The 26,770-nt window shown below is 34.8% G+C and overlaps 1 protein-coding gene and 1 non-coding gene across 4 annotated transcripts in view; one reads left to right on the plus strand and one right to left on the minus strand.

Annotated features, from left to right (window-relative positions):
- ARHGAP42 (Rho GTPase activating protein 42) overlaps window positions 1–26,770 on the minus strand; it is a 293,252-nt gene that overhangs the window by 89,810 nt on the left and 176,672 nt on the right. For all 3 annotated transcript variants that reach the window (XR_004289597.1, XR_004289598.1, XM_032360563.1), the window contains exons 5-6: window positions 18,411–18,512; window positions 4,719–4,829 (exon numbers count right to left, since the gene is read on the minus strand). Coding sequence is in view for 1 of the 3 variants with exons in the window: in XM_032360563.1 (XP_032216454.1) it covers window positions 4,719–4,829; window positions 18,411–18,512 (213 nt within the window). In the remaining 2 variants the exon portion in view is untranslated. The remainder of the gene's footprint in view (window positions 1–4,718; window positions 4,830–18,410; window positions 18,513–26,770) is intronic.
- LOC116600419 lies at window positions 19,833–19,937 on the plus strand. Its single transcript, XR_004289632.1, has one exon. It is a non-coding gene; the product is annotated as a U6 spliceosomal RNA (small nuclear RNA).

Below are 26,770 nucleotides of genomic sequence, written 5' to 3' on the forward strand. Positions count from 1 at the left end.
GGAATTAAAATAACTTTACAACACAATTTTCTATAGTCATCCATTTTATCTAGTCAGAGCAAGTGTCAAGGAAGGACTAATTGTTATTGTCAGGGGACCAGTGAGACAGAAAATAGTACTGTACAGGACTTCAGCTTTGGGGTCTGGATTCCTGGGTCTCCTTCTCTTTACGTTTGTGATCTCAAGCAACTACCAATCTTCCTGTGACTTCCTCATCTGGACAAATAACAACTACCTAACAAGAAAGCTGTTGTATGGGCCATGTGAGATAACACAGAGAAAACACATGGCACGGTAGTTCCTCATAAAATGTTAGTTTCAGCTAAGTATGCAAAAGAATGTGATCAAAACATACACAAACTGCAGGTGAATGAACCGTGAGGGAGTTAAGTCATAAAGGGATTCTCTGGGTTTCTGAGCCACAAACTTTCATGTACCATAATATATAACAAATACACTAGGGCTCAACTCTCTTAGGTAAGTTTGTTCATATTCAGCATACTTGAGAAGCTTTTTCTCCTACCTCTCAAAATTCTCACAAGCTCCAAGCAACTCTGAGAAGCAGAAGATCTTAAGATCAAGAGTTGCAAGATGGGGTTTTTCCCTCTCTGATCTTTCCCCTCCTTTTAGCCCTGAACTTACATATCTTGTTGGCAAATCTGAAAGGATGAAGTCTAGCCCTGTTTGACAGAAACGTGTGAATAAATGCAAACCAATATGCAATTTAAAATTTTCTAGTAGCCACATAAAAAAATTAAAGCAAGTGAAATTTAATATTTTACTTAATATATCTAAAATGTTATCATTTCAATATTTAAGCAATATAAAAGAGGTTTTGAGATATTTTACATAATTTTTGTACCAAACGTTTGCAATTTAGTATGTGTTTTACATTTACAGCCCATCTTAATCTAAACTATCATTTTGAGTGCTCAATAACCAAACATGGGTAGTTGCTACCATATCGGATACTGTAGGTCTGGAGATCAGTTAACTACAATCACTTTCTATATAAGATATGATACATGGAGGGGAAAGGCCATTAAAACTATCTAATGAAGAATTGAGTTTAAAAAGCTGATTTTCTGTATCTTTTAAGAACAGTTACATAGTTTTATAAAAAAATATAAATGTCCCCCATTCTTATATGTATTAGAACTGGCTTTTCCTTGAAATAATGACACTGTAGGAATATTTATTTCTAATATAGTAATATCCTCTTACCCAAGGTTTTGCTTTCTGTGATTCAGTTACCCACAGTCAACCATGGTGTGAAAGCAGATAATCTTCCCTCTGACCTATCATTAGGTTAATAGTAGCCTAACAATAACAATATATTAACAATGCCTACATTATTCACTTCATCTCATCATATAGGCACTTTATCATCTCACATCACCCCAAGAAGGGTGAGTACAGTAAGATATTTTGAGAGATCACATTCACATAACTTTTATTATAGCATATTCTTATATTTGTTCTATTACCAGTTATTATTGTTAATATTTTATTATGTTTAATTTATAAATTAAACTTTATCTGGTATGTAGGTATGTACAGGGGAAAAAAAACACAGTATACATGGGGCAGGACAGCCCTTGGTTTCAGGCATCCATTGGGGGTCTTGGATTTTATCCATATACCTGTGGATAAGATGGGCATACTATTGTTTCTCCTTAATATTCTGTTGAAATTTTATGGCAAGAAGTAAGATCTTTTTTTTTTTTTTAAGATTTTATTTATTTATTTGACAGAGACCACAAGTAAGCAGAGAGAGAAAAAGAGAGAGAGAGAGAGAAGCAGGCTCCCTGCTGAGCAGAGAGCCTGACGTGGGACTCGATCCCAGGACCCTGAGATCATGACCTGAGCCGAAGGCAGTGGCTTAACCCACTGAGCCACCCAGGCGCCCCCAGAAGTAAGATCTTGACATTAATTGAAAAATGTAAAATTATCTCAAACATATGGACATTCTTACTTTATGATATTTAGTGCCAATGATTATTCTCTACTTAAAATTTTCATTCTACATTATATCTAACTCTATCTATCTACTGTAATCTATAGAAGATAGATCCCATCCTTGGAACATTTTGCTTTACTCTAATGTGTATCTGTTAAATAAATATGGGCCAAAACTAGAGTAGACTACTAGATTTCTGCAATATAAACAATAATGCAACAGGAATTGGGCTTTCAGTAGAACAAAAAGGGTAAAATATTAGTTTTCTTAATATGTTTCATGTTTATAGCTCCTAGGAACTTTGTTTTTGAAATTAAAAAAAATTTCTTTCCTCAGAATTAATTTGCAAATACATAACCTAAAGAGCAGCACGCCCATGTTTCATTGCTTCCATTTCCATTCTTCTCATTACTGCAAAGGAAATTAAATTTACATTGGATGTAAATTTAATTTACATCCCGTGGATGAAGCTATATGGCTAGAAATGAGAACAAGGCTAAACTGACAGCATTATTATGGTTTGGCCAGACATACCAATAATAAATGTATAGTAGCCAAGGACATATTTTGGAAGAAGGACAAATTTAACATCGGTTTTGATTATGGTATCACAAGAAAGGCATGCATTACAGATTTATCAGACCATCCCAGTTTGGGATACGGTAGAGGAAGGAAGAAAACACATTTCAACTGAAGTACAGTTTCCACCTCTCTACATGTATTACCAAAGGAATTCATAAATTCTTATCTATCAGTCACCTGTGAGCAAACAATTTTACAGTCTTCTCCTTATATATATGATATCATCTGACAGAATGGTCTAGTTCTCTGTTCCCAGACAGGATACACTATAAAAAAGGCTTTTACAGGGTGATAGGCTACCCGAGTGTCCGTCCCTCCTCAGACATGTCCCTCCCCAGACATGTCCCTCCCCAGACATGTCGCTCCCCAGGGGAGATGGAGAGAAGTACTGAATGTGTGAAAAGGTCACTGCAGGTGCAAGGAAGAAAAATAACATAGCAGATAAGAATAGTATCTGAAAGGAATGGGAGCAGACAAGAAAGAAGTATGAAAAAATACCATCAGATATCATGGGCATACACCACAAATTTAGTGTCAAGAAAAGCTAAAATTCAGAAATCCCAAGAAACAGATCCTAAGGAGGAAGTTTGGCTGGAATCAGAGAGGCTTCAGAAAATCATGGTAGGTTTCAGAGGCAGGATTTCGTCAATGAAAAGGGGAAAGGAATTTTAAGTACTGGTCATCTTCCTAGACTGGGGGTTGTTAGGCTGCTTAGTTCTCATTGAGCCACAGATAAGCTTCAGAAGACCCCCTAACTCATATAAAATTTAATGAGATCCCCCAAATATCTACTAACCAAGAGGTTACTAACTCATTCTAAGGAATTTAAGACTTAATTATTTGGCAAACAGAACTTGTAGTTAAGACTGTTAACCCAAATAAAGGGTAAAAATTAAATCCCTGAGCCTGCGTTGTGGCCTTCAGTTCCTTAAATTTGTCCAGCTGAAGCATATAAACTTGCCAAGTGCCCAGTTTATAGGAGAGAGTCAGACTGCTTCAGGTGGGGGGAGAGAAGTAAAGTAGAAGTAGCTGGGAGCCAGGCAGGAACTAGAACTCTTCCCAGTATCTGCTCTGCCTGTTTCCTATCATCTTAAAGAATCAATGATGGGCTTCCATCTAGAAATGAAATTTCATCAAATAAATTTTAAAATGTGTCTTCTTTTCCCTTCTTCCCAAAATCTCCACTTAGAAACAGGTATTTTATTTCTTATTATAAACAGATTTCTTAAAAACTGACATAGAAAAATAAGGATTAAATCATCTTTTAGATTATCTATGTATTTAACTATTGTTATCTACTCATTTCATGGGAATTGAACATTATATATTAACAAAGATTATCTTGACTTACAGGACTTACTTTGATTCATCACAGATGATGCATTATGAAGATGCCTACTCAGGCAATACTGTAACATATTATGGTAGTACTTGGGGAAAAATGCTAAGAAAATGAAGTAGGCTTATAAAGACCAGCCACCTGTTCTTTCCTGTAATGCAATTTACACTAGGAAATCCATTACTTTTTACACTGACTTAGGAAGATAAATGACTTCATAGGGAAGTCAGGCAGATTCCAGCCTTGCAAGAAAGTGGAAGGGGACAAAGGGAGAAATATAACCTTATGTTTTCTCCTTTCACCTAAAGGTTTAGTAAACAGATCGCTTTAGGGGTGAGCTATATTTACTTAGGTATATATATAATGTGACCCTTTTCATTTTTTAATATTTCCCTTAATAAACTATTTTTAAGAGCAGTTTTAGGTTTATATAAAAATTGAGTAGAAAATATAAAGAGCTCTCATGTGTTCCCTCAACCTCCACCACAGTTTCCCCCATTATTAACATCTTGCATTAGTGTGGTACATTAGTTACAAATGAAAACCTAAGACTGATAGATTATTATTAATTAACTTCTATATTGTACATTAGGGTTTACCCTTTTCATTGTATATTCTGTAGTTCTGACAAATGCATAATGACATATATTCACTAGTATAGTATCATATAGGATAGTTCCACTGCCCTAATAGTGCTCTATCCTCCACCTAGTAGCCTTCCTCTACACATCCCTTCCCTTTTGTTTTTAAAAATCACATGTCCAATAGAAAAACATTACAAATTTTGTTCTCATAGGCTGTGTTGAACTACTATTTTGTAGGGAAACTGAAACTTACCGGTTCAACAAATTCAAACTTCTTTTTTTCTTGAACCTCTTGAATTTTAAAGACATACTCTAGTGATGCTTCATAAAAATTTTGATGTTCTCGGTCAATCTGTGTATCTGCCTAAAAAGTAAAAAAGAGGCAAATCATGACACAAAGAGTAATCATTGATAGTTCTATATAGAAAAGGACTCAAGTCCTATTCTACTTCAAATTTTTTATCAAAAATTAAGTTCTACAAAAAGTTTTAATGTAGCAATTATTATGCTTTGAACATACAGAGACAAGGAAAACCCAGTCCTTGCCCACCAGAGTTTATATGGTATGGAATGTGAAGAAGAGAGGGAGGATAAGCACACAACATTCACCACAAAAAACATACAGAAGGCATATTAATATATATGGACATCTATGGAATCATAGAAAAAGAAACAAAATTCAGAAAGAAAATGGTGGTGGTATATGTTGAATCTTGAGATGAACAACTGGCAGTGAATAGGGAAACACAAAAAAGTAAAGAGGCATGAAAGATACTGACAGAGTTTGTCTATAGAGTAAAAAGTAGAGGATAGGAGGGTGAATGAAGTAAGGTTGACATCACACTGTAAAAAAATCTTAGATACTTTGTAACAATTTGGATTTTTACTGAGGGAGAATCATTTGAGAATAATCAGTAGAGTCACATCATTAGGCAAAATCTCCGAAAAAAAAATTAAATAGGTCTAACTTAATGAATCATGCTTTATCAATGTTATGCACATTTATTATGCATAACTGCAGTAAGGTTCTATTGAAGAAGTATGAGAAAGTGTTATCGAGATAATTTTCTCTTTTATTTTTGATGTTGCCTCTTCTTCATACCTATTATCATCTTCTTTTTTTTTTTTAAAGATTTTATTTATTTAACAGACAGAGATCACAGGTAGGCAGAGAGGCAGGCAGAGAGAGAGGAGGAAGCAGGCTCCCTGCAGAGCAGAGAGCCCGATGTGGGGCTCAATCCCAGGACCCTGGGATAACGACCTGAGCCAAAGGCAGAGGCTTTAACCCACTGAGCCATCCAGGCGCCCCCTACTATCATCTTCTGATGTCCTCTTTAAAACTGATCTTAAGTTAGTAGAGAATCATAATTTTACTTTTCTTTCCCAGTTTTGTACTCTTCATTACCAGTTGATATTATCAAGAGCAGATGAAAAGAAAAGAATGGGCTCTCTGGAGTATTAAGCATCCACCAACAATAATTTGGGAATAGAAAATGCTTTGGAGCCATTTACAATGATAATTTCACATAGAAAAGCTTTAAAAAAGATAAAATTAGGTTTGTTGGCTTGAACATCATCACAGCATATTAAAATTTCATTTGAAACACCTTTAGTAATAACTATTTACTATTAATTAATTTATATAAATAAAAATAATCCAATATTATTAGCAACTCATTAGAAATTTTTAAAGTTGGGAATTCCAAGTTTCCAAACTAATATACAAAAGAACATATAAATCAGGTAGGAAATTTGAACCAGAAGCTTCTCAGCTCCCAGAAAACAGTTTAGGATATATATATACCTATATATATTTTCTTCTTATCACTGTTAGAAGAATATAATATTTACAGAATGAACGGTAAGGAGGTATAGGTGGTGATATGATCAATGTTTAACAACTGGGTCTCTGGTGGGAATGCCTGATTTGCAGTCTATGCTGGTTTCTGTGGTGTAAATATTCCCAAAATAGCCAGTTCCAAACCACAAACCTACTTTCACTGAATGTGTTAGTTAGGAAGAGATAAGAAAATCAGCTCTCCAAAAGAAAGCTCCAGTACAACACTGGGTGTAAACCATCTGAGAATGTTTTCAATCTCAGAGAGAAAAATCTATGCCACAAGTTACCTTTGAAGCTTTTCTTTACTTTAAAAAATAATGACACTGATTGTATAGACTAGCACAAGGGAACAAACCAAAATCTTGAGACACCTTTACATCATAGATGGCTACTTGTGGTCAACAAAACTGTGAAGACCTAAATGCTCTCCACTGAAAGGTCTGTTTACAAGGCCAGTCCTTGCTGGTATCGGGCAATGTGGATTTCAGGAAGGTACCTACCACTAACAGGAGAGAGTAGCTCCCTGTGCCTAAATTGTGCCAACAATATTATTTATTACAAACACCTGTTTTCCTTCTGGGAGTCTAGAATTTAAGGATATGAAAGGCAGAGAGTACCTATGTGACCAGCCCCCATAAAATTTATGGGCACTCGGTCTATTATGAGCTTCTAATAGACAACATTTTTACATGTGCTGTCACAATTGATGGCTGTGGGAATTAAGCATGTTCTATCTGTCTCCGCTGAGAGAGGACTCTTGCAAGTTTGTGTCTGCTTTCCTTCAGTCTTCATTCTATGCACTTCTGTTGATTTTTCTTTGTATCTTTTCACTGTAATAAATGATAGCAGTGAGTCCTCCTAGCAAATGGCCAAACCTAGGAGTAGTCTTGACCTTAGGTCCCTGATCTAAGAGTATTAAGTTATTTCCTCAGAAACTTATTGGCCACACACAATCCTATGTTATCAAAAGATAGGGAGTGGGAGCACAAAGGGGAATAAAAGAAAATAAATGCTTATTGTTTGTCAGTAATGCAGGTTTTCCATTATTTCCAACCTAAACAACTATATTCAATATACTGAACCTGCTTTGAAGAGTCACCCAGAATATACAGAGCTTAAGAAATACTATAGCTTAATTACTTTTCAGTATGAAATTTAGAAAAGCATTCTTTTATTTAAGGTGACTCCCTCTAGTACTTAAGCTCATAGCACGTGGTTCACCAGAAGGCACTTGCTCATATATCCAGTAACAGCTGTTGTTCTGTATTCTGTACTGGATCAGTAGGATAACCATCTAACTTACTGTCCCAACTTTTAAAACTAAGAGGGAGCACTAGAAATATTTATGTCAGAACAATATGTATAAACTGCCATTTATAAGATTAATGGGACAGTAAAGTCATCTTGCTAAAAAAAGAAACAAGTTAATTTCTTAAGAAAACCATAAAGTTCTCAGATACATAGATTCTCCCCCAGCTCCAATAAGCTATCTACGTCAACTTAAGGTAAAGAAAATAGTTCCATGTGATATTTGTCAAATTACCTCCAGAGCAGAAAGAATTTACGCTGGACCCTGAAAAATGAAGAGCTTTAGAGTAGGTGGAAATAAAAGGAGAGGAGATTGAGAGAGGGAATAGAGTCAAGAAAAGTTATGTTTCAGAAGACTGCCAGGTTTGGAATGATAAGAAATGAGAGTAAAGGCATAAGATAGAATGAGTGCAAACTTCATCACGTAAACAGGACTAAAGCTTGAGGAAGATGTTGATTTGTCAAAGCAGTATTTCAAGAAGATTATGGTGAGGACAGTGTAGAATATTTTGATTAAAAGGCAGGACTGGGTGCATGTGATGATAAAAGACCACTTATTTGATAGGGGTAAAGGTGTTTATATATCCCAGTAAGAAAGAGAAATTGAAAGATGTGGGTATGAGAAGCAAGGGGGAAGCAAGCAACTTAGGTTGCTCCCAAGTTTAAGTTTAAAACTTAAAGATAATTTTGATAACAAGAGATAATATCAGCATTAATTGAGAATTAAATAAATGAGAAACAGAAGCAAATTTGAGAAAATCAGGATGGGGAATTTCACACATTCACTAAGAACTGATAGTCTGAAGTCCTGGGAACCAGCAAGAGGCAGTGCAGGTGGTCAGGTATGATGAAATCTTTACCCGGGAGATAGTCATTAAAATGTTACAGGCAGTGCAGAGGAAGAGATTTCAGGGACACACATGCTATAACAATAGAGACATAAACATAGACTCTAAGGGATTCCCTTCATTTAGGAGGTGGGGATAAAATGAACCTGTTAAAAGACTATATAGTGATATGTGGACCCTTTTTCTCCTCTGTTTTCTTTTCCAGATTATAAAAGAAATATATATTCATTATTGTAAGTTTACTCATTATCCATTAAGACATAAATATAAAAACAAGAATTATAATCCTACCATTTATATTTTGATATGTAAAACACACACTTAAATAAACCTGAATAATACTGCATATTCTGGCTTAAGCTCTACTTTTCCCCCCACTTTATCTAATGAGTATTTTTCAATATCTTTAAATAATTTGCAAATAGAACCTTTTACAGCCATATTACACTCCATTTTCACCAAGTTATATTGGCATATTTATTCCAATTATTCATTTGTGCCACTTCAGATGTTTCTCAATTTTTACCCTGTAATTCTTCCATCAATGTATTTATACAATTTTTGTTTCACTCATGACTGATAATTCCTCCTAAGTAAATTCTGGACAGCATAATCATTTTAATTATCTTGCACATTTAAACTTTGTTGACATAAGTTGTCAAATTTACCTTGGAGTTGACTGAATGAATTTATGTTTCCACTAGAAAAACAAAAGTGTACTGTTTGCCACACCTTCACTATGCATATTATATTCTCATAAGTTACAATAATATCCTGCTGCAATTACTAAACTGCATTGTTTTCTTAATATGTGTGACATTGAAACTTACAGTATTTATATAAAAAAGAAACTTAAAATTCTTATTATGGTTTATATTTCTTCTTTGATGAAATATACTTTTATATTCTTTTTAAAATTTTTATATTTTAACTCCAGTTAACATACAGTGTTACATTAGTTTCAGGTGTAAAATATAGTGATTCAGCAACACAGTACTCATCAAATGAGTGCACTCCTTGATCCCTATATCACCTATCTAACCCATCCTTCCCCCACCTCCCCTGTGGTAACCATCAGTTTGTTCTCTGTAATTAAGAGCTTGCTTGAATCTTGATGTCCTTCTCTCTCTTTCACCCTTGCTCTTTGTTTTCTTTTTAAGGCTATTTATTTCCAGTTAACATACAGTGTATCATACAGTGATTCAACACTTCCATACATCTTTCTTAAGTTCCAAATATTAAATGAAGCCATATGGTATTTGTCTTTCTCTAACTGAATTATTTCACTTAATATTATAGTCCCTACCTCCATCCACATTGGTGGGAACGGCAAGATTGCACTCTTTTTTATGACTGAATATTCCATTACACACACACACACACACACACACACACACACACACACACCCCTTCTTTATCTGTTCATCTATTGATGGACACTTGGGTTGCTCCCATATACTGGCTATTTTGTAAATTCTGCAATAAACACAAGGGTGCATATATCCCTTTGAATTAGTGTTTTTATATCCTTTGGGGAAATACCCAGTAGCCTGATAACTGGATCATAAGATAGTTCTATTTTTAACTTTTTGAAAAACCTCCATCCATGGCTACATCATATTTGTGTTCCCACCAATAATGTAAGAGAGTTCCTTTGTCTCCATATCTCACCAACACTTGTTCTTCGTGTTTTTTATTTTAGCCATTCTGACAGGATTGAGGTGAAATCACCTTATAGTTTTGATTTGCATAACCCTCATGATAAGTGATGATGTGACTCTTTTCATATTTTTGTTAGCCATCTGTATGTTTTCTTTGGAAAAATGTTCATGTCTTCTGTCCATTTTTAAATGGATTATTTGGATTTTGGGTGTTGAGTTTTACAAGTTCTTTATATATTTTGGATACTAACCCTTTATCAGATATGCCATTTGCAAACATCTCCCATTCTGTAGGTTCCCTTTAGTTTGGTTGTTTGTTTCCTTCACTGTGAAGGAACATTTTATTTTTGCTGTAACCCAAATAGTCTATTTTTGCTTTGTTTCTCTTGCCTCAGGAGACATCTAGAAAAATGTTGCTATAGCCAAAGTCAGATAATTATATCTGTGCTCTCTTCTAGGATTTTTATGGTGTCAGTTCTCACATTCAGGTCTTTAATCCATTTTGAATTTATTTTTGTGTATAGTCAAGAAAGTGGTCCAGTTTCATTCTTTTGCATATAGCTGTCCAGAGTTCCCAGCACCATTTGTTAAAAGAGATGATCTTTTTCCCATTGGAAATTCTCTCTTCCTTTGTCAAAGACTAACTGGCCATATAATTGTAGGTTTATTTCTAGGTTTTCTATTTTGTTCCATTGATCTATGTGTCTATTTTTGTACCAGTACCTGTGCTGATTACTATAGCTTTGTCGTATAACTTAAAGTCTGGAATTGTGATACTTCCAAAGCTTTTGTTTTCTTTTTCAAGATTACTGACTATTCAGGGTCTTTCCTGTTTCCATACAAATTTTAGGATAATTTGCTCTATTATTTTCTGTGAAAAATGCTGTTTGTATCTTGAGAAGGACTGCACTGAATGTGTAGATTGTTTTGGGTAGTATAGATATATTAAAAATATTTGTTCTTCCAATCAATGAGCATAGAATGTCTTCTCATTTCTTTCTGTCATCTTCAATTTCTTTCATCAGCATTTTGATTTTTTAGAGTGCAGGTTTTTCATCTCTTTGGTTAGGTTAATTCCTAGGTATCTTACTATTTTTGGTGCAATTGTAAATGAGATTGTTTTCTTAATTTCTCTTTCTGCTACTTCATCATTGGTGTATAAAAATGAAAGAGATTTCTGTACATTAATTTTATATCCTGTGACTTTATTGAATTTATCAATTCTAGCAGTTCTAGCATCCAATTTGGATGCCTTTTATTTCTTTTTGTTGTCTGATTGCTCTGGCCATGACTTCCAGTACTATGTTGAATAAAAGTGGTGAGAGTAGACATCCTCATCTTGTTTTTGATCTTAGAGGAAAATCTCTGTTTTTCCCCATAAAGGATAACATCTGCTGTGGATTTTTCATATACAGCTTTTATTATGTTGAGGTATATTTTCTCTATCCCTACTTTGTTCAAGATTTTTATTAATGGGTGCTGTACTATGTCAAATGATTTTTCTGCATCCATTGAAATGATCATATGGTTCTTATACTTTCTTTTATTGATGTGGTTTATCATGTTGATTGACTTATGAATACTGAACCAGACTTACATCCCAGGAATAAATTCCACTTAGTTGTGGGAAATGATTTTTAATTTATGGCTTGTTTGCTAGTATTTTGTTGAGGATATCCTTAACTATGTTCATCAGAGATACTGGCTTGTAGTTCTCTTTTTCGCTTGTGGCGTCTTTATCTGGTTCTGGTATTTGGGTAATGCTGGCCTCCTAGAATGAATTTGGAAGTTTTCCTTCCTTTTCTATTTTTTTGAACTAGTTTGAGAAGTATAGGTATTAACTCTTCTTTAAATGTTTGATAGAATTTGCCTGTGAAGCTATCTTGTACTAGACTTTTGGCTTTGGGAATTTTTTGATTACTGATTCAGTTTGTTTGTTGGTTATGAATCTCTTCAAATTTTCTATTTCTTGCTGGTTCAGTTTGTTAGGTTATATGTTGCTAGGAGTTTATCCATTTCTTCCAGGTTGTCCAACTTGTTAGCATATAGTTTTTTATACTAGTCTCTTATTATTGTTTGTATTCTGTGGTGTCAGTTGTTATCTCTCCTCTCTCATTTGTGATTCTGTTTGAGTAGTTTCTCTTTTTTTTCTTGATAAGTCTGGCCAGAGGTTTATCAATTTTATTGATTTTTTTAAAAAAAAAAAACGAGCTCTTAGTTTCATAGATCTCTTCTAGTGGTTTTTTTGTTTGTTTTTAGTTTCTATATCAATAATTTCTGCTCTAAGCTTCATTATTTCCTTCTTTTTGTTGATTTTGTCTATTGTTCTTTCTCTAGCTCCTGTAGTTGTAATATTAGGTTATTTATTTGAGACGTTTCTTACTTCTTTAGGTAGACCTGTATTGCTACAAAGTTCTCTCTTAGAATCATTTTTGTTGTATCCCAAAGGTTTTGGAGCATTGCATTTTCTCTTTTTCTTTTTTTCTTCCATGTACTTTTTCATTTCTTCTTTGGTTTCCTGGTTGACTCATTCATTGTTTAGTAGCATGTTATTTAACCCCCATGCACGGGTGGTATTTCCAAATTATTTCTGTGGTTGACTTCTAGTTTCATAGTGTGGTGGTTAGAAAAGATGCATGGTAAGAATTAGATCTTTTTGAATTTGTTGAGGCTTCTTTTGTAGACTAATATGTGATTTATCCTGGAGAATGTTCCATGTGCACTTGAAAAGAATGTGCATTCTTCTGTTTTAGGATGGAATGTTCTGAACGTGAAATCCGTCTGCTACGGTGTGTCATTCAAAGTCATTGTTTCCTTACTGATTTTCTGTTTAAATGACTTGTGTTTTGATGTAAGTGGGGTGTTAAAGTCCCCTACTATTATTATATTATCATCAATTAGCTCCTTTATGTTTGTTATTAACCATTTTATATAATCGGGTACATAAATATTTACAATTGTTATATCCTCTTGTTGGATTGTCCTTTATTATTATTTAGTGTCTTTCTTTGTCTCTTTTTTACACTATTTGTTTTAAAGTTTACTTTAAATATAAGTACCAATATAAGTATTGCTACTCCAAATTCCTTTTGACATCCATCTGCATGATAGATGTTTCCCCAAACCCTTACTTTCAATCTGTAGGTGTCTTTAGCTCTAAAATGAATCTCTCATAGGCAACATATTGATGGGTCTTGCTTTTTTATTCATTCTGTCACAATGTCTTTTGATAGTGTGCATTTAGAACATTTATATTCAAAGTAATTATTTATAGATATATTTATTGCCATTCTATTACCTGGTCTGTGGTTGTTTCTGAAGACTTTGTCTTTCTCTCTTTCATGGTTTGCTGGTTTTCTTTAGTGATATATTTGGATACCTTTCTCTTTATTTATTGCATATGTATTAATGGTTTTTGATTTGTGCTTATCATTAGGCTTGTATATAACATCTTCCATATACAGTAGTTTGTATTAAGATGAACCTCTTGTCTTCCTCATGTTTTAGGTATATGGTGCCATGTTTTACAACCTTTTATTTTGTGGGTCCTTGACTGAGACTTTATAAACAATATTCATTTTCACTTTTTTTTTCCTTTCTTCATACTTTTTGTTTGTTTGTTTTTGTTTCCTTCCTTCATACTCCTACTTATGGTCTTTCCTTTCTACTCAGAGTACCCCCTTCAATATTTCTTGCAGGGCTGGCTTATTGATCACAAACTCTCTAGTTTTTATTTGTCTGGAAAACTTTCTCTCTCCTATTCTGAATGATAGCCTTGCTGTTAGAGTACTCTTGGCTGCACATTTTTCCCATGCAGCATCATGAATATATCTTGCCAGTTCCTTCTGGCTTAGAAAGTTTCTGTTGAAAATTCCCATGATAGCCTTAAGGGGTTTTCCCTTATATGTAATTGTCTTCTTTTCTCTTGCTTCTTTATATATATATTTTTTATCACTGTTTTTTGTTTGTTTGTTTGTTTGTTTTTGTTTTGTTTTAATCACAATATGTCTTGGTGTGGATCTGCTTTTTTTTTTTTTTTTTTTTTTAAACTTTGTTGGGGGTTCTTTGTGTCTTCTGGATCTGGGTATCTGTTTCCTTTCCAGACAGGGAAATTTTTAGCTATCATTGAATTTCAAATAAATTTTCTGCCTCCCTTTTCTCTCTTCTATAACTTCCATAATAACAACACTATTATGGAAGTTTGATGGAGTCACTAATTTTCCTAACTCTATTCTTATTTTGCATAGTTCTTTTTTCTATTTTTGGAGTAATTGCTTAATTACTTTCTGTTACTCTAACCTCTAGGTCATTAATTTGTTCCTCTGCTTCTTCCATCCTGCTATTTATTCCATCAAGTGTGTTTTTCATTTCATTTATTGAGCCCTTTATCTCTGCTTTGTTATTTCTTATCTACATCTTAAGGGTCTCACTGATGTCTTCTACTCCTTTCTGAAGCATAGCAAGTATCTTTATGATCACCACTTTAAATTCTCTCTCAGTCATGTAACTTATATCTGCTTCACTTAGATCTTTGGCCATGGCCTTAGATCCCTTGTCCCATTCTTTCATCGGGACAAGTTCCTCTGTCTTCTCATTTTGTTGAAGTCTCTGTGACTATTTTAGGAAAGTCAGTTACATCTCCTATTCTTTAGAGTAATGGCCTTATAAAGAAGAGGTCCCTATAGTGCCCCCACTTGTAGTGTCCCCTATTTCCCAGGGCCCAGCACTTCTGGGATTATCTCCAATGTGTGCTTAATGTGCTCTGTTCTTGTGTCCTGGCTGCTTTATCCTTCAGACCAGTCATCTGCAGAGACTCTCTTTGCCTTTCCAAGCCATGTTTGGTCCCTAGCCTGAATGTGGTGCCTTTCAACTAAGTGTGCTCTGGTCTGCTTGTGAAATGAGACAAACTGCCATTGCCCCTAGAACCTAGGCTCCACAAAGTTCCTGCATCTGGAGATGCAGTGTTGGCAGGATTTTGGCTGACCTGAAGGTGGGGGCCTGCAATTCTGGGACCAAGGCAAGCATGACTGGGAAGGGTGGCTCCACAAGAGGGTGTGGGGAGTGTCCGCCCTGCAGTGGTTCCCACAGGTGGCCCTGTGCTTATGCTGAGCGGCAGGGGAGGGAAACGGCACCTGCCATCTCTTTTGTTCTGGGAGAGGTCTTTTTGTGAATGTTGCCTCTTTGGCACATATTCTGAGATAAGCAAATAACCTCTTCACTGGGTGACCCAGGTGTTCTTCAGATCACTGTTTCCACGCTGTATGCCCACAAGCTGCTTACCCTGCCTTCTATCCAAGAGCAATCCCAATGCTGCCAGGATCTCCCTGAGCCAAGCCTGCTGACCATTAGAACTTCAGGCTTTAAGCCCCATGGTTGCCAGAACTTACGAAATTCAAAATTCAGTTCCTCTCGCTTTCTAAGCCCATTGCTGTAGGGATTCATTTCTCTAATGTGTTCCCCTCCTCCCTCATGTGTTAGTCTGTCTCTCTCACCCTTCTCAGCTACTGTGGCTACCCCTAACACAATGGCCATGATCTATTTCTCTCCCAAACTGTGTTTTTGCACTTCCTACCTTCTTTGTTGTGGCCTCTTCTCTCCGTTTAGTTGTGGAGTTTTTTTCTGAACGTCTTTGTGTCAATTTCTGGGTATTTAGCATGATGTGATAGCTATCTATTTGATTCATGGGATGAGGCAAACCTAGGTAGGGTCCTCCTATTCTGCCACCATCTTCCCCTCCATTTTCTGTTCTTTCCAATTCTTACTTCATAACTTCCATTGAAGACCTTTTCACACTGATTTGCAAATGCAACTTGTATATAAGAGATAGTAATCCTGTGTCATTTGTTGTACAAATTCCCTACCACTTAGCCTTTTAATTTAATATCTTTTGAAATAAAGATTATTTTGATGCATTCTGGTCTTTCTACATTTCCTTTATGTGATCTCTTCCTGTTATTTCATACTTAGAAAGACATTGTCCAATTACACATCAAATATTACTTCTTTTCATTCACTATAAAGTCTATAAAGTCTATAATCTTAACAAGTCTAGTTCTAATTCTGCTTACTCCAATGACTCATCTATATGATGGCCTTGTATCTTTATCAACACAAACTGACCCCTACTTCAGTCCTAAAAATGGACAACCACTTATTTTCCATGAACAAATCAACAAGGATTCCGCTCTGCAGGTGAGAAGGCACAGAGTAATCTTTTTGAAAAAAATAAGCAGGGTGCTGACAGAAGAACCAGAGCTGCTCTGGAAAGGAAGAGAGGTTACAGAATTAAACACATGTATGGTAGCATCTCCCTACAACAGGTTTGATTCTTGGAAGGGCAGAGGGAAAAAACAAAACAAAACAAGGCACATACTTTCTTGGCTACATTCCATGCTCTGAGGAGCCACTTTGGCACAATTTGTGTTGTGGGCTACAGCTCCTGGAAAAGAAGTATGTGCCTGCATGTGTGGGGCAAGTAGAGAATGCTGCTAAGCATACTATAGGTTTTCCCAGGCTCCAAGTAAATATAGAACCAGAACAGATATTATTTTCTACCATAGCCTAAGGAATCGGGGGTCACTAACAAGCTAATATTAAATATAGAGTTAGGTTGTCAAGGAAAACTGAAGTATATCCTCCAGGGGATTTTTAAATTAAGATAAAGTTAGCACTTGCTTGATGATTTAAGCAATGTCTAAGTGTGGTCTCTCATATTCACCAAGAATCTGAAAAACATATACCCTTTAGAGACCCTAAAAAGCACCATTGCTTTAGAGGCACTGTATTTTTAAAATTGCACCTGTCCATAGCCCTTGGCATGGCAAATAGTGGTGTATTGATGATAATTAGGTGAGACTTTCTTCACCAGATTATATCTATGCAATGCATTCTTTCCTAAGTTTGTTGTAGTGTAATGCCCAAAGAGGTACATAAGCATTTAAGAAGTTTGGAACCTGTGAACATAATATTAAGTTACAACATAGTACTTCATAAGATTAGATATGTCTATGAAAACTCAAAACATGACTTATCTTAATGATAGTTTTTCTCCATCTCAATTTAGCCAGAAATTCTTTTCCTCAGCACAAATTGGATATTAATATATCCTATTTCAATAATAGGCACTAATAACAAGATATTATTTATCATGAACACATGTTCAAATAACAAATATTCCAAATATTAAACTTTAAAAAAAATGTTTTTAAATAAAGAAATTCAGTCCCCTCAATAAGAACATAAGAGTACAAAAAAAAGAAACAGAAGTAAAAACAACCTCCCATGCCTTTTGACTCCAGCTCACTGCATCCAAATTCTAACTTGTCGAGTATGCCTGGTGGGTAAATGTGGAGGTAAGGTAAATAAAAAAAGGAATAAGGAAAACAGAGAACCAGGTTGAATTTGACAAGTAGTTCAGTAAGGTTTATACCTTTACTAGAAAGATTAAGAGGAGGCATTTGAAAGAGGTTCTTAACTATGATATGTAGAAGTACAGACAGAAGAGAAAGAAGATACTGGAGGAGACTCAGCACAGAATAAGATTCCTTGCAAAGGTCTAGAGTAAGGAGCAACCGGTGAACTAGCTCAACAACTCCCAACCATGCTGGGTTTGATGTCCATGCACTGTGTTTCAAGATTTTATTGATGCCAAGATCATAATGGCAAGAGGGTCCATTTTTTTTTTTAATGTAGCTCATCATGTACTGCAACTGTACTATGACTTAGTAAAAGAACTCCTCAATTTTATTAGTTATAGTTAAAAACTACCAATGAGAATAAATATTTCAGAAAAAAGAAGAAATTGATTGTTTAAATGCATAGCAGTTAAAATTTCTGCTGACTTGTTTTTTAAGAAATTGATAGAAATTTTATTTTTTAATTTTTTTAGAGATTTTAAAACATGTAATTTTGTCTGTTTTACCCCTAATGCAAAAGCAACTCCTTAAAAGTAGATATTTAAAAAGAAAAAAAAAAAAGATATTCCATCATTTTTGTAGGTCCTCCCTTTGAAAATATACCCAAGGAGGAAAAAAAAAAAATCTTATTTCATTCTTTTTCATCATTGCAGGAAATAACTAATCTTTTACTTAGAACTGTTAATATTAAGGGTCATAAAGCATGTGAAATGCTCAGCACAGTGTCTGTCCATTGTAAGTGCTCAATTAACTCCTATTATTATTTTTTTTATTATAGAGTTGCAGATTCTGAGATACTACCACCTTTGGAAATTTGGACTTCACATGACTTAATGCCAATGTCCTGTTCACAATTCAAGTGGAAAAGCTTACCTCTTGCAAATGAGATTCCTTTTTCTTTGCAGATAAATTTAAATGTTTATCAAGAATAGAATAGTACTTTTCACTCTCCTTGTCAAACTTCTTCTTTCCATCCTAGGAGATGACAATAACAACAAAACATTCTAATTTGAGAATAAAACTGATTTTTTAACATTCCCATCAAATGTCCAATACAAGTATTTAATAAAGATTTAGTGAGCTCTACCTAAGCACAAAACCTGATGGAGTATGAAAAAGAATGTGAAACAAGTAATTTAAATATGTATTCAAATGTATTCAAATATTCTCAAAGAAGTTCGTGGAACTATATAGTACGGAGGGAGGCAGGCTGGCTATAGTAGAATCCCTCTGAGAACTTTATAATTAATTCTTAACACGAGATTCTGATCTAGTAAGTCTGAGACAGGGCCAAGAGAAAATGTCTCATTTATGCTTTTTGGTGGTGTCAGTGAGTTAATATGTGACCAGTTTGGAGAACTGCTCACAGACTCTTTTCAAGGAATCACTATTTCACAGCTACAAAAAGATACCTGATATTTCAAACAATTCATTCTTGATGGTGAAAAATGGACTTCTAAAAGCTGGCAGCATGAAATAATGAAATAAGATGTTTCAAAGTCAAACCAAAAAGATTAGCGACATCTTTATCATATACTTATCATAACTATAATAGCTGACCTTTGCTTTTCCCTAAAATTTCCCAAAATTACATTGATTTATAGGGAAAACTGTAACCAGGCTGGCCTTTTGTGGAAGAGGAGGACAACTCTACATTTCATCCTGTGGCACACACTTATACAAATGCAAATGGAATAAAATCCTGGGCATATAAACTCCTCTATCTATAAATATGTTATCCTCCAGGTAAGGGTTTTTGTTTCATTTTTAAAATTTATTTACTTATTTGAGAGAGAGAGAGCCCAAGTGGGAGGGGCAGAGGAAGAGCAACAGAGAATCTCAAGCAGACTCTGCACTGAGCATAGAGACCAACACAGGGCTTGATCTCAGGACCCTTGTGATCATGACCGGAGCCAAAACCAAAAGTAAGATGCTCAACAGACTGAGCTACCCAGGTGTCCCAAACCAGGCAAGTTTTTTTGTTTTTGTTTTTTGTTTTTTCCATTTATGAGTCCATATAAAGTAAATACTAGGTAATCAGACATAAAATTCATTGGCCAAATAAATACTGTTACTTGCTTTTATTTTAGTGTTTCTGGAAGTATAATGCCTGAACCACTTTAATAACAGTCAAGTATTTTTAAGCCTATTCAAAATGTAAATTCCTATTTTCACCATCCAGAGGTTCACAAATTATTATTTTTAGCAAGCTCTATGATTATTATACATAATTCTTTACTTCATTATTTGCTTAAGTATTTGAAAGAGTTTAATAAAAAAAATAGTTAGAAATGAGCTCAATTCACAACAGCACATACTAAAATTAGAACAAGACAAAGAAGATTAGCACGGCTTCTGTGCAAGGATGACACACAAATTTATGAAGTGTGTCATACTTTGGAGGGGTAGCAAATAACAGGCTTCCAGTTATGGAATAAATTACGTCACAGGGATGAAAGGTACAGCATTGGTATATAGACAATGGTACTATAACACTGTTGTATGGTGACAGATGGTGGCTACATTTGTGGTGAGCACAGCATACTGTATACAGGTGTCAAATCATTATGTTGCACATGTGAAACTAATATAACACTGTATTGTACATCAGTAGAAAATCCAAACCATGAGAAACTGTGGACTCAGATAAACAAACTAAGGGTTTTGGAAGGGAGGAAGTGGGGGGATGGGTGAGTCTGGTGATAGGTATTAAGGAGGGCACATATTACATGGAGCACTGGGTGTTTATGTAAACAATGAATCTTGGAACAGTACATCAAAACTAATGATGTATTTTATAGTGACTAATATAACAATAAATAAATATATATTTGGAAAAAAAAGAAAATTTTTAAGAAAATAGATGGATAATTGTACAGAGGGACAGGAGAAGGGGAGGAAAGGAGAAAGGGATAAGAGAAGCAGGGCTCTCACCTGTTTTTCACATTATCTGAGGTTGTCAGACTGAGACTGATAGATCCAAGAAATTCTATTTTGATCCACTGGCACCTTTGATGTTTTTAACCCACTAGGATCTAGTTCCAAATATAGAACTTTAGAAGGTTAACTGATAAAATTACACTGAATGGGAAGAGCAAGTAGGATTGTACTGCAAAAATTCAAGTCACTTTTGGACCATTTAAGAAGTTCTAATATGTTTGTAAATTCAACTACTAGACCTATAAATGAGAAAATTCAAAATCTCCAAAGGATTTTCATTACATTAGGACAAAACGTGGTCCTACTAGGAGAAACACACACACACACACAAAGAGTGGCATTTACATTTAAAAAAAAAAAAAAAAAGGTCTACTGAGAAACTCACATTACAAAATGTGGAGTAGCAGACCCAAAAGGAAGCGGGGAAATCCAAGGTTAGGAAGGGAAGAGCTTGTCCTCTCTACAGTTGTAACAAGATACCTCGGTGAACGTTTCACCATTTTCTCAGTGGAGTTTACTTTTTCATCCAGCATTTCCAGCACACAATTGACCTGCCCAGTCAACCTGTCAAAAAGGCTCTCTCACTAGCACTTTTGAGATCCTTTGCTTTTTTCTTTCCTGGCCATCTCTCCTTTGACATAAATGCTCATTTCTTCCAATTTCTACATATTCAAGTTACAACCACTTTTAGTATCCAACTCATACAAGCCTCATTCACAAGTCCCTTCCATCAACTCTTTCTCCCTTTTGTAAAAGGCGAAAGATTTATACGATCTGAAGAGAAACCAGAGTATTCCCTTTTGAATACTCATAGAGCTTTATACATGGATTTCTCATGGTGTTCATGTCTGACACTGTAGCAGAGAAATTTATGTATATACCCTATCCTCCTTCAAACTGAGTATTTGAGAGAGTGCTCGATAAATATTTAATGAAAAAGTGAAATTCTTCCTCTTATTACACTGGGCACCACAATCCCTCACAGATATTCCATTTGTTTAAAAACAAACAAACGAACAAACAAAAAACAAATATCCTTGATACCAGGGACAATTCCACACAAATAGTTTAACTCAATCACAATGTGCACAAATACTGGGGGGCAACCGATTGCATTATAGTATAGTACACAAGACTGATTCACTTTTTTCTTGTGCTAGGGGACTTAAAATTCTTTGCTATGCATAGAAGAAACTGGGTAAGGATGAAGAGAACACAGCTGCAGTGACAACACTAGTATCTTTGTTTTCCGTTGAGTGTTTGATGGCATTTTTGGAAACATTAATTCAGTGCCAACACGTCAGCATTCCTGGCAATACAAAAATCATTCCCAGAGCACTTCCTGGACTCTTATTCAAACCCTAGTGCTTCACACCATCAGGCCAGCAAAAAAGATCTACTCAAAGATTCCAGTGATGTAGAAAACAAAAACACACTTAGATCTAGCATAAAATTAAAGAGCTGAGTAGGCCACAAGGACAACTATAATGTAGGGAAGCATGTTCTTAAAAACAAAGAGCATTTCTCCTTGAAATTCACATCTGTCCCAAAAGCCATGATATACTCCTCATGGAAGCCAAGTCTCATTTGGACTTACTCATTTAATACCACACAGCTACGCTTATTCTTTGAGTTGTATGTTCTGGATATCAAGCTAAAAATTTGCTCTGAAACAAATGCTGCAGACAAAAGAAAAATACCCATGAGTCTTTATTAAATGCTATATGTGATTCCTGTCTCATTGTCACAGCATGTTTCAAAAAGGGAGACTCCACTATAGTGTTACATTTTCTGTAAATCCAGTTAATGGTCTTTGGACTAGGTAATCATTTAAAATGAAGTCATATATATGTATGTATATATGTGTGATGTTTGGATGCATGTGAGTATATGTATTATAAAATTTAAAAAGGAGATCATACAAAATAGCAAATTATTCCCCAAACCCAATTTTAGCTGGCAAAAGTATAAGGTAAGTTCTGGATCTGCAATCAATCTGCTTTTCAAATGACACTACATTTACTCTAAGCACAGTGGCCATATTATATCTTAGCTTCTAAGATTAGCAACAGTGGTTATGCCACACCCTCACTTTACACAGTAAAGTAAGGAATGGGAGGGAAACTCCAAGTGTCAATTTTACTCCAAATCTGTATATAGCCAAAAAAAAAAAAGTCAAATAATTATAAAAACTATAGCTCTACCATATAGTTCCAAATATAAAAATAAAAAACATGAAATTATACATAATTGTTAAAAGAAAGCCAAACCAATCCCTTCCAATGACTACAAGAGGGTACCAAAGATGAAGAACAGAATCTACCACAACATTTAGAAAATCACAAACACAAATTCTCAAAATGTTATCTAATTGCACTTTTTTCTATAGATCACTGCAAAGTTTTGTTTAAACAATGTCAGCAATGTTTATTTTTAATGTTGCCATGATATAAATTATTAAAAATAAAAAGTTTGAAAAATATTATATTTCTTTTTTAAAAACCGGAGCACATGGGGTACTTAGGTGTCTTAGTCAGTTAAGCATCCAACTTTTGATTTCAGCTCGGGTAATCATCGCAGGGTGTGAGATCAAGCCCTGCTTCCGGCTCCACATGGGCATGGAGCCTGCTTAAGATTCTCTCTCTCCCTCTGCTCCCCACCCTGCTCTCATTCTTTCTCTAAAAAAAAAATGAAAAAGAAAAAGAACACAAAAACCACGTATTTAGTTTAGGATTTATACATCAAATTTTAAGACTATTTCAATGTTATAATTATCAACCAAGATACTGTGAAATTTCCCATGCAACTAATTATGTCATGGTGTTAGTACACCTATTAGCTAATAAGCAGTTTGCGTATATTATGAAAAAATCCTTCAAGTGAATGCAGAGCAGTAGAAATAATAATGGAAAGAATAGGGGTGCCTGGGTGGTTCAGTGGATTAAACCTCTGCCTTTGGCTCAGGTCATGATCTCAGGGTCCTTGGATTGAGCCCCACATCGGATTCTCTGCTCAGCGGAAGCCTGCTCCCCCCATTCTCTCTGCTTGCCTCTGTGCCTACTTGTGATCTCTGTCAAATAAATAAATAAATAAATAAATAAAATCTTTTTTAAAAAATAGAAAGAATTATAATTAAAACAAATAGCTAAATTCCTTATTCAAAAGTACGTAGACTTCTTATAACTGGCATTGTGCTAGGTATTGAGAGGATAAGTTATAGCACTGAATACCAATCCTGGCTAGACTTCTTCTTCTGATGGTTGGATTTACTCACTGATTAGAACAGCAGTCCAGGGCGACATCATCATCTCTAAGTCCCAAAGTGCCAGATGCTAGGATATTATGACCACATGCTGCATGGTTGTAGGAAACTTAGCAGTTAGGAAATTCCTAAGGCCCAGGAGATTCCTGGTAACCAGAAACCAAGGTTATTGAGAATCTTAGTATACCTCACACAGCAATGTCCCTCCTGTGGTAAGGCTATCCAACCATTCCCAGTCTCCCGAAACACTGTCCACCAAGTCCTTCCTCCTCAATATGCTGAAACATAAACATTCCAAAAGGTCTCCCTTCTGGACAGCTGTCACACTATAATTCACCACATCTTCCTCATTTCCAATTACCCCACCACTACCACTACCACGTGATTAAACTCATAAGGACCAAGGGTTTCATATTGGCCTTTATGAATAATGTCTACAAACTGGAATGATTAAAAAAACAGAAATAGATATGAAGGATATGAAGGTGTAAGACACAGAAGAGGAAGGTCCAAGGGTAACAAGCATATGAAGAATTGTTAAAACTCATTAGTAATTAAGAAAAAAGCAAATTAAAATATTGGGATATCACATTGTCTCAGATACTGACAAGAATTAGAAGGTTAATTAATGCTACATGTGTATGTACATTGAGTATATATGAAGATACAGGAGCCTTTATATATTACTGGCAGAATAGTATGGTGGTGCAGACTTTTTCTAAAGAGAGATGTTGCACTACTAAGTGGCCCTAAGAACACAAAAAGTTCATAAACACAAATGAGGATATGCTTCTGTGGGGACAGGAAGATAGCTAGTATATTCATTAATGGACATAAAATGGACTTGATTCAAACCATGAAGTGCTTGGCAAAAATCAGAAGAAAATATTAAGGGATACCTGGGTGGTTCAGTGCTTAAGCAAGCGTCTGCCTTCAGCTCAGGTCATGATCCCAGGGTCCTGGGACTGAGCCTCACATCTGGCTCCCCGCTCAGGGGGAAGCCTGTTTCTCCCTCTCCTACTCCCCCTGCTTGTGTTCCCTCTCTCACCATGTCTCTCTGTGTCAAATAAATAAATAAAATCTTAAAAAAAAAAAAAAAAAGAAGTAAATATTAAATGTTGTTGCATCTTAAAACATAATTCTGAGTTTAAGAACACAAAACAGGTAAGTAACACTAATTCATTTACATAAATTAAAAAGGCATGCATACAAAATGGTAACAATTTTACAAAAACACAAAAAAACAAAAATACACATATTAAACTTATAGGAATGGTTATTGGGTAAGGAAGAAAATGAGAATGAGGTATGAGTAAATGAATAAAACAAGAGAGGGCTGTGAACTAAAGGACAATAGATAAAAAAGGAAATTAATCAGGAAACCCAACATCTGACTGACAGAATTACTGAAAACAAAAGTGTCAGGAGAAAATTACCTAAAAAATAATAGATGAAAATTTCTAAAACTAAGAAAAAATTTTTCCATATTAAAATGTCACAGTATGTACAAAGCACAATAAATGAGAAAATGCCCATAAGACATATCATCATAAAATATTATAAACCCATGGATTAAAAAAAACCCTAAAAACAGAAGTCAAATAAAAATGATCAGAAATCAGAATAATGAATCCACAACATCATCACAGGAAATTAAAAAACAAAAGGGCAATGCATTCAAAATTCTGAGGAATAATTAATTCTAATCTAGATTTACTATATCCACTTGAAATGGCACTCTAGATTTAAAGGTAGAATAAAAATATTTACAAACATATTAAAAAATATTATATATGTACCATTTCTCAAAAAGATAGTGAGAGATGTGCTACAGTAAAATGAAGGAATAAACCAAAAACCAAAACACAGAATCTAGGAAAACAGTTCAAAAGGGCAGAGGGAATTCCCAGAATTAAAATAATATGAACTTCCATGAAAACGGATGAACTAGTAAACCTATGAAAGTAGCCAGTTAAAATGAGAGTTTCAGGAGGAATGACTCCTTAAAAATAAATAAATAAAACAAATGTATCTAATGTGTTCAAACATACTAAGATATGTTTTATAATTATGTTTATGCTTTTGAGAAAAGAGAGTTTTATGCTGATTTTACGAGCAAGCCAATTATTAACTCTAAGGAAAAAAACATGCAAGAAACAAAATGTAATCATAGAACTTGGTATGGCTTACCTATGAACAATAATTTCAGTATTATATAAACACTGACCACTAGTTTTAAAAAATTTGACTATATATTTGGAGGACGGCAGGAGCAGAAATATATATGGAGTAGCGTGGTTGTAATGCAGTAAAAGTGTGTAATATTCATATTCCATTGTAGGTAAATTAATCTAATAATGTCTAAAATTAAAGCAAAATATACTAGTTTATTATTAAGGAAAATGGAAATTAATGTAAAATAAATAGTTTAAAGAATTAAAAGTGCTTGACTTTGTGGAACAGAAGTTCAGAGCAGAGAGATGGGGTAGGAAGCTGATGTATTTTATAATTTATCAACCTTCACACATTACTAAATTTTAAAAAACTTTGTATACATTCAAAAATTAAATTTAATCTAAAAATAGGAGGAAAATAGGGAACTAACTTGCAGAGTGGGAATATATAGAATATATATATGAAGAGGTACAGAAATATAAATGTTAAAAGGGTACTAAGAAAGGGATAGAAATTAGAATACGGGGGAGAAAATTTTCTATGGGTATGCTAAACCTTGCTCACAAATTAGTTTTTTTATGAATTCATTAATTTGAGCCTTTATGAAATCCCCATTTTGCAACTGGTACTGCTACTCAGGCTGACTAAAGCTGAGAAGAAAACTGAAAAAACGGACCCATCTTTCTTAAGTGAATGCAAAGTGGTAGTTTGCATACCAGAGCTCCACATGCAAACCCTACAAGGTAAAAGTAAGTATCCTCATTTCACAAACATGAAAACATTATCAGAGAAGAAAAGCAATCTGAATGAGATCACAGAGTTTATAATGGACAGAGTGAATAACTAACTGAAATCA

Source organism: Mustela erminea, chromosome 9 (assembly GCF_009829155.1).
Source record: "Mustela erminea isolate mMusErm1 chromosome 9, mMusErm1.Pri, whole genome shotgun sequence".
Classification (NCBI taxonomy): Eukaryota; Metazoa; Chordata; class Mammalia; order Carnivora; family Mustelidae; genus Mustela; species Mustela erminea.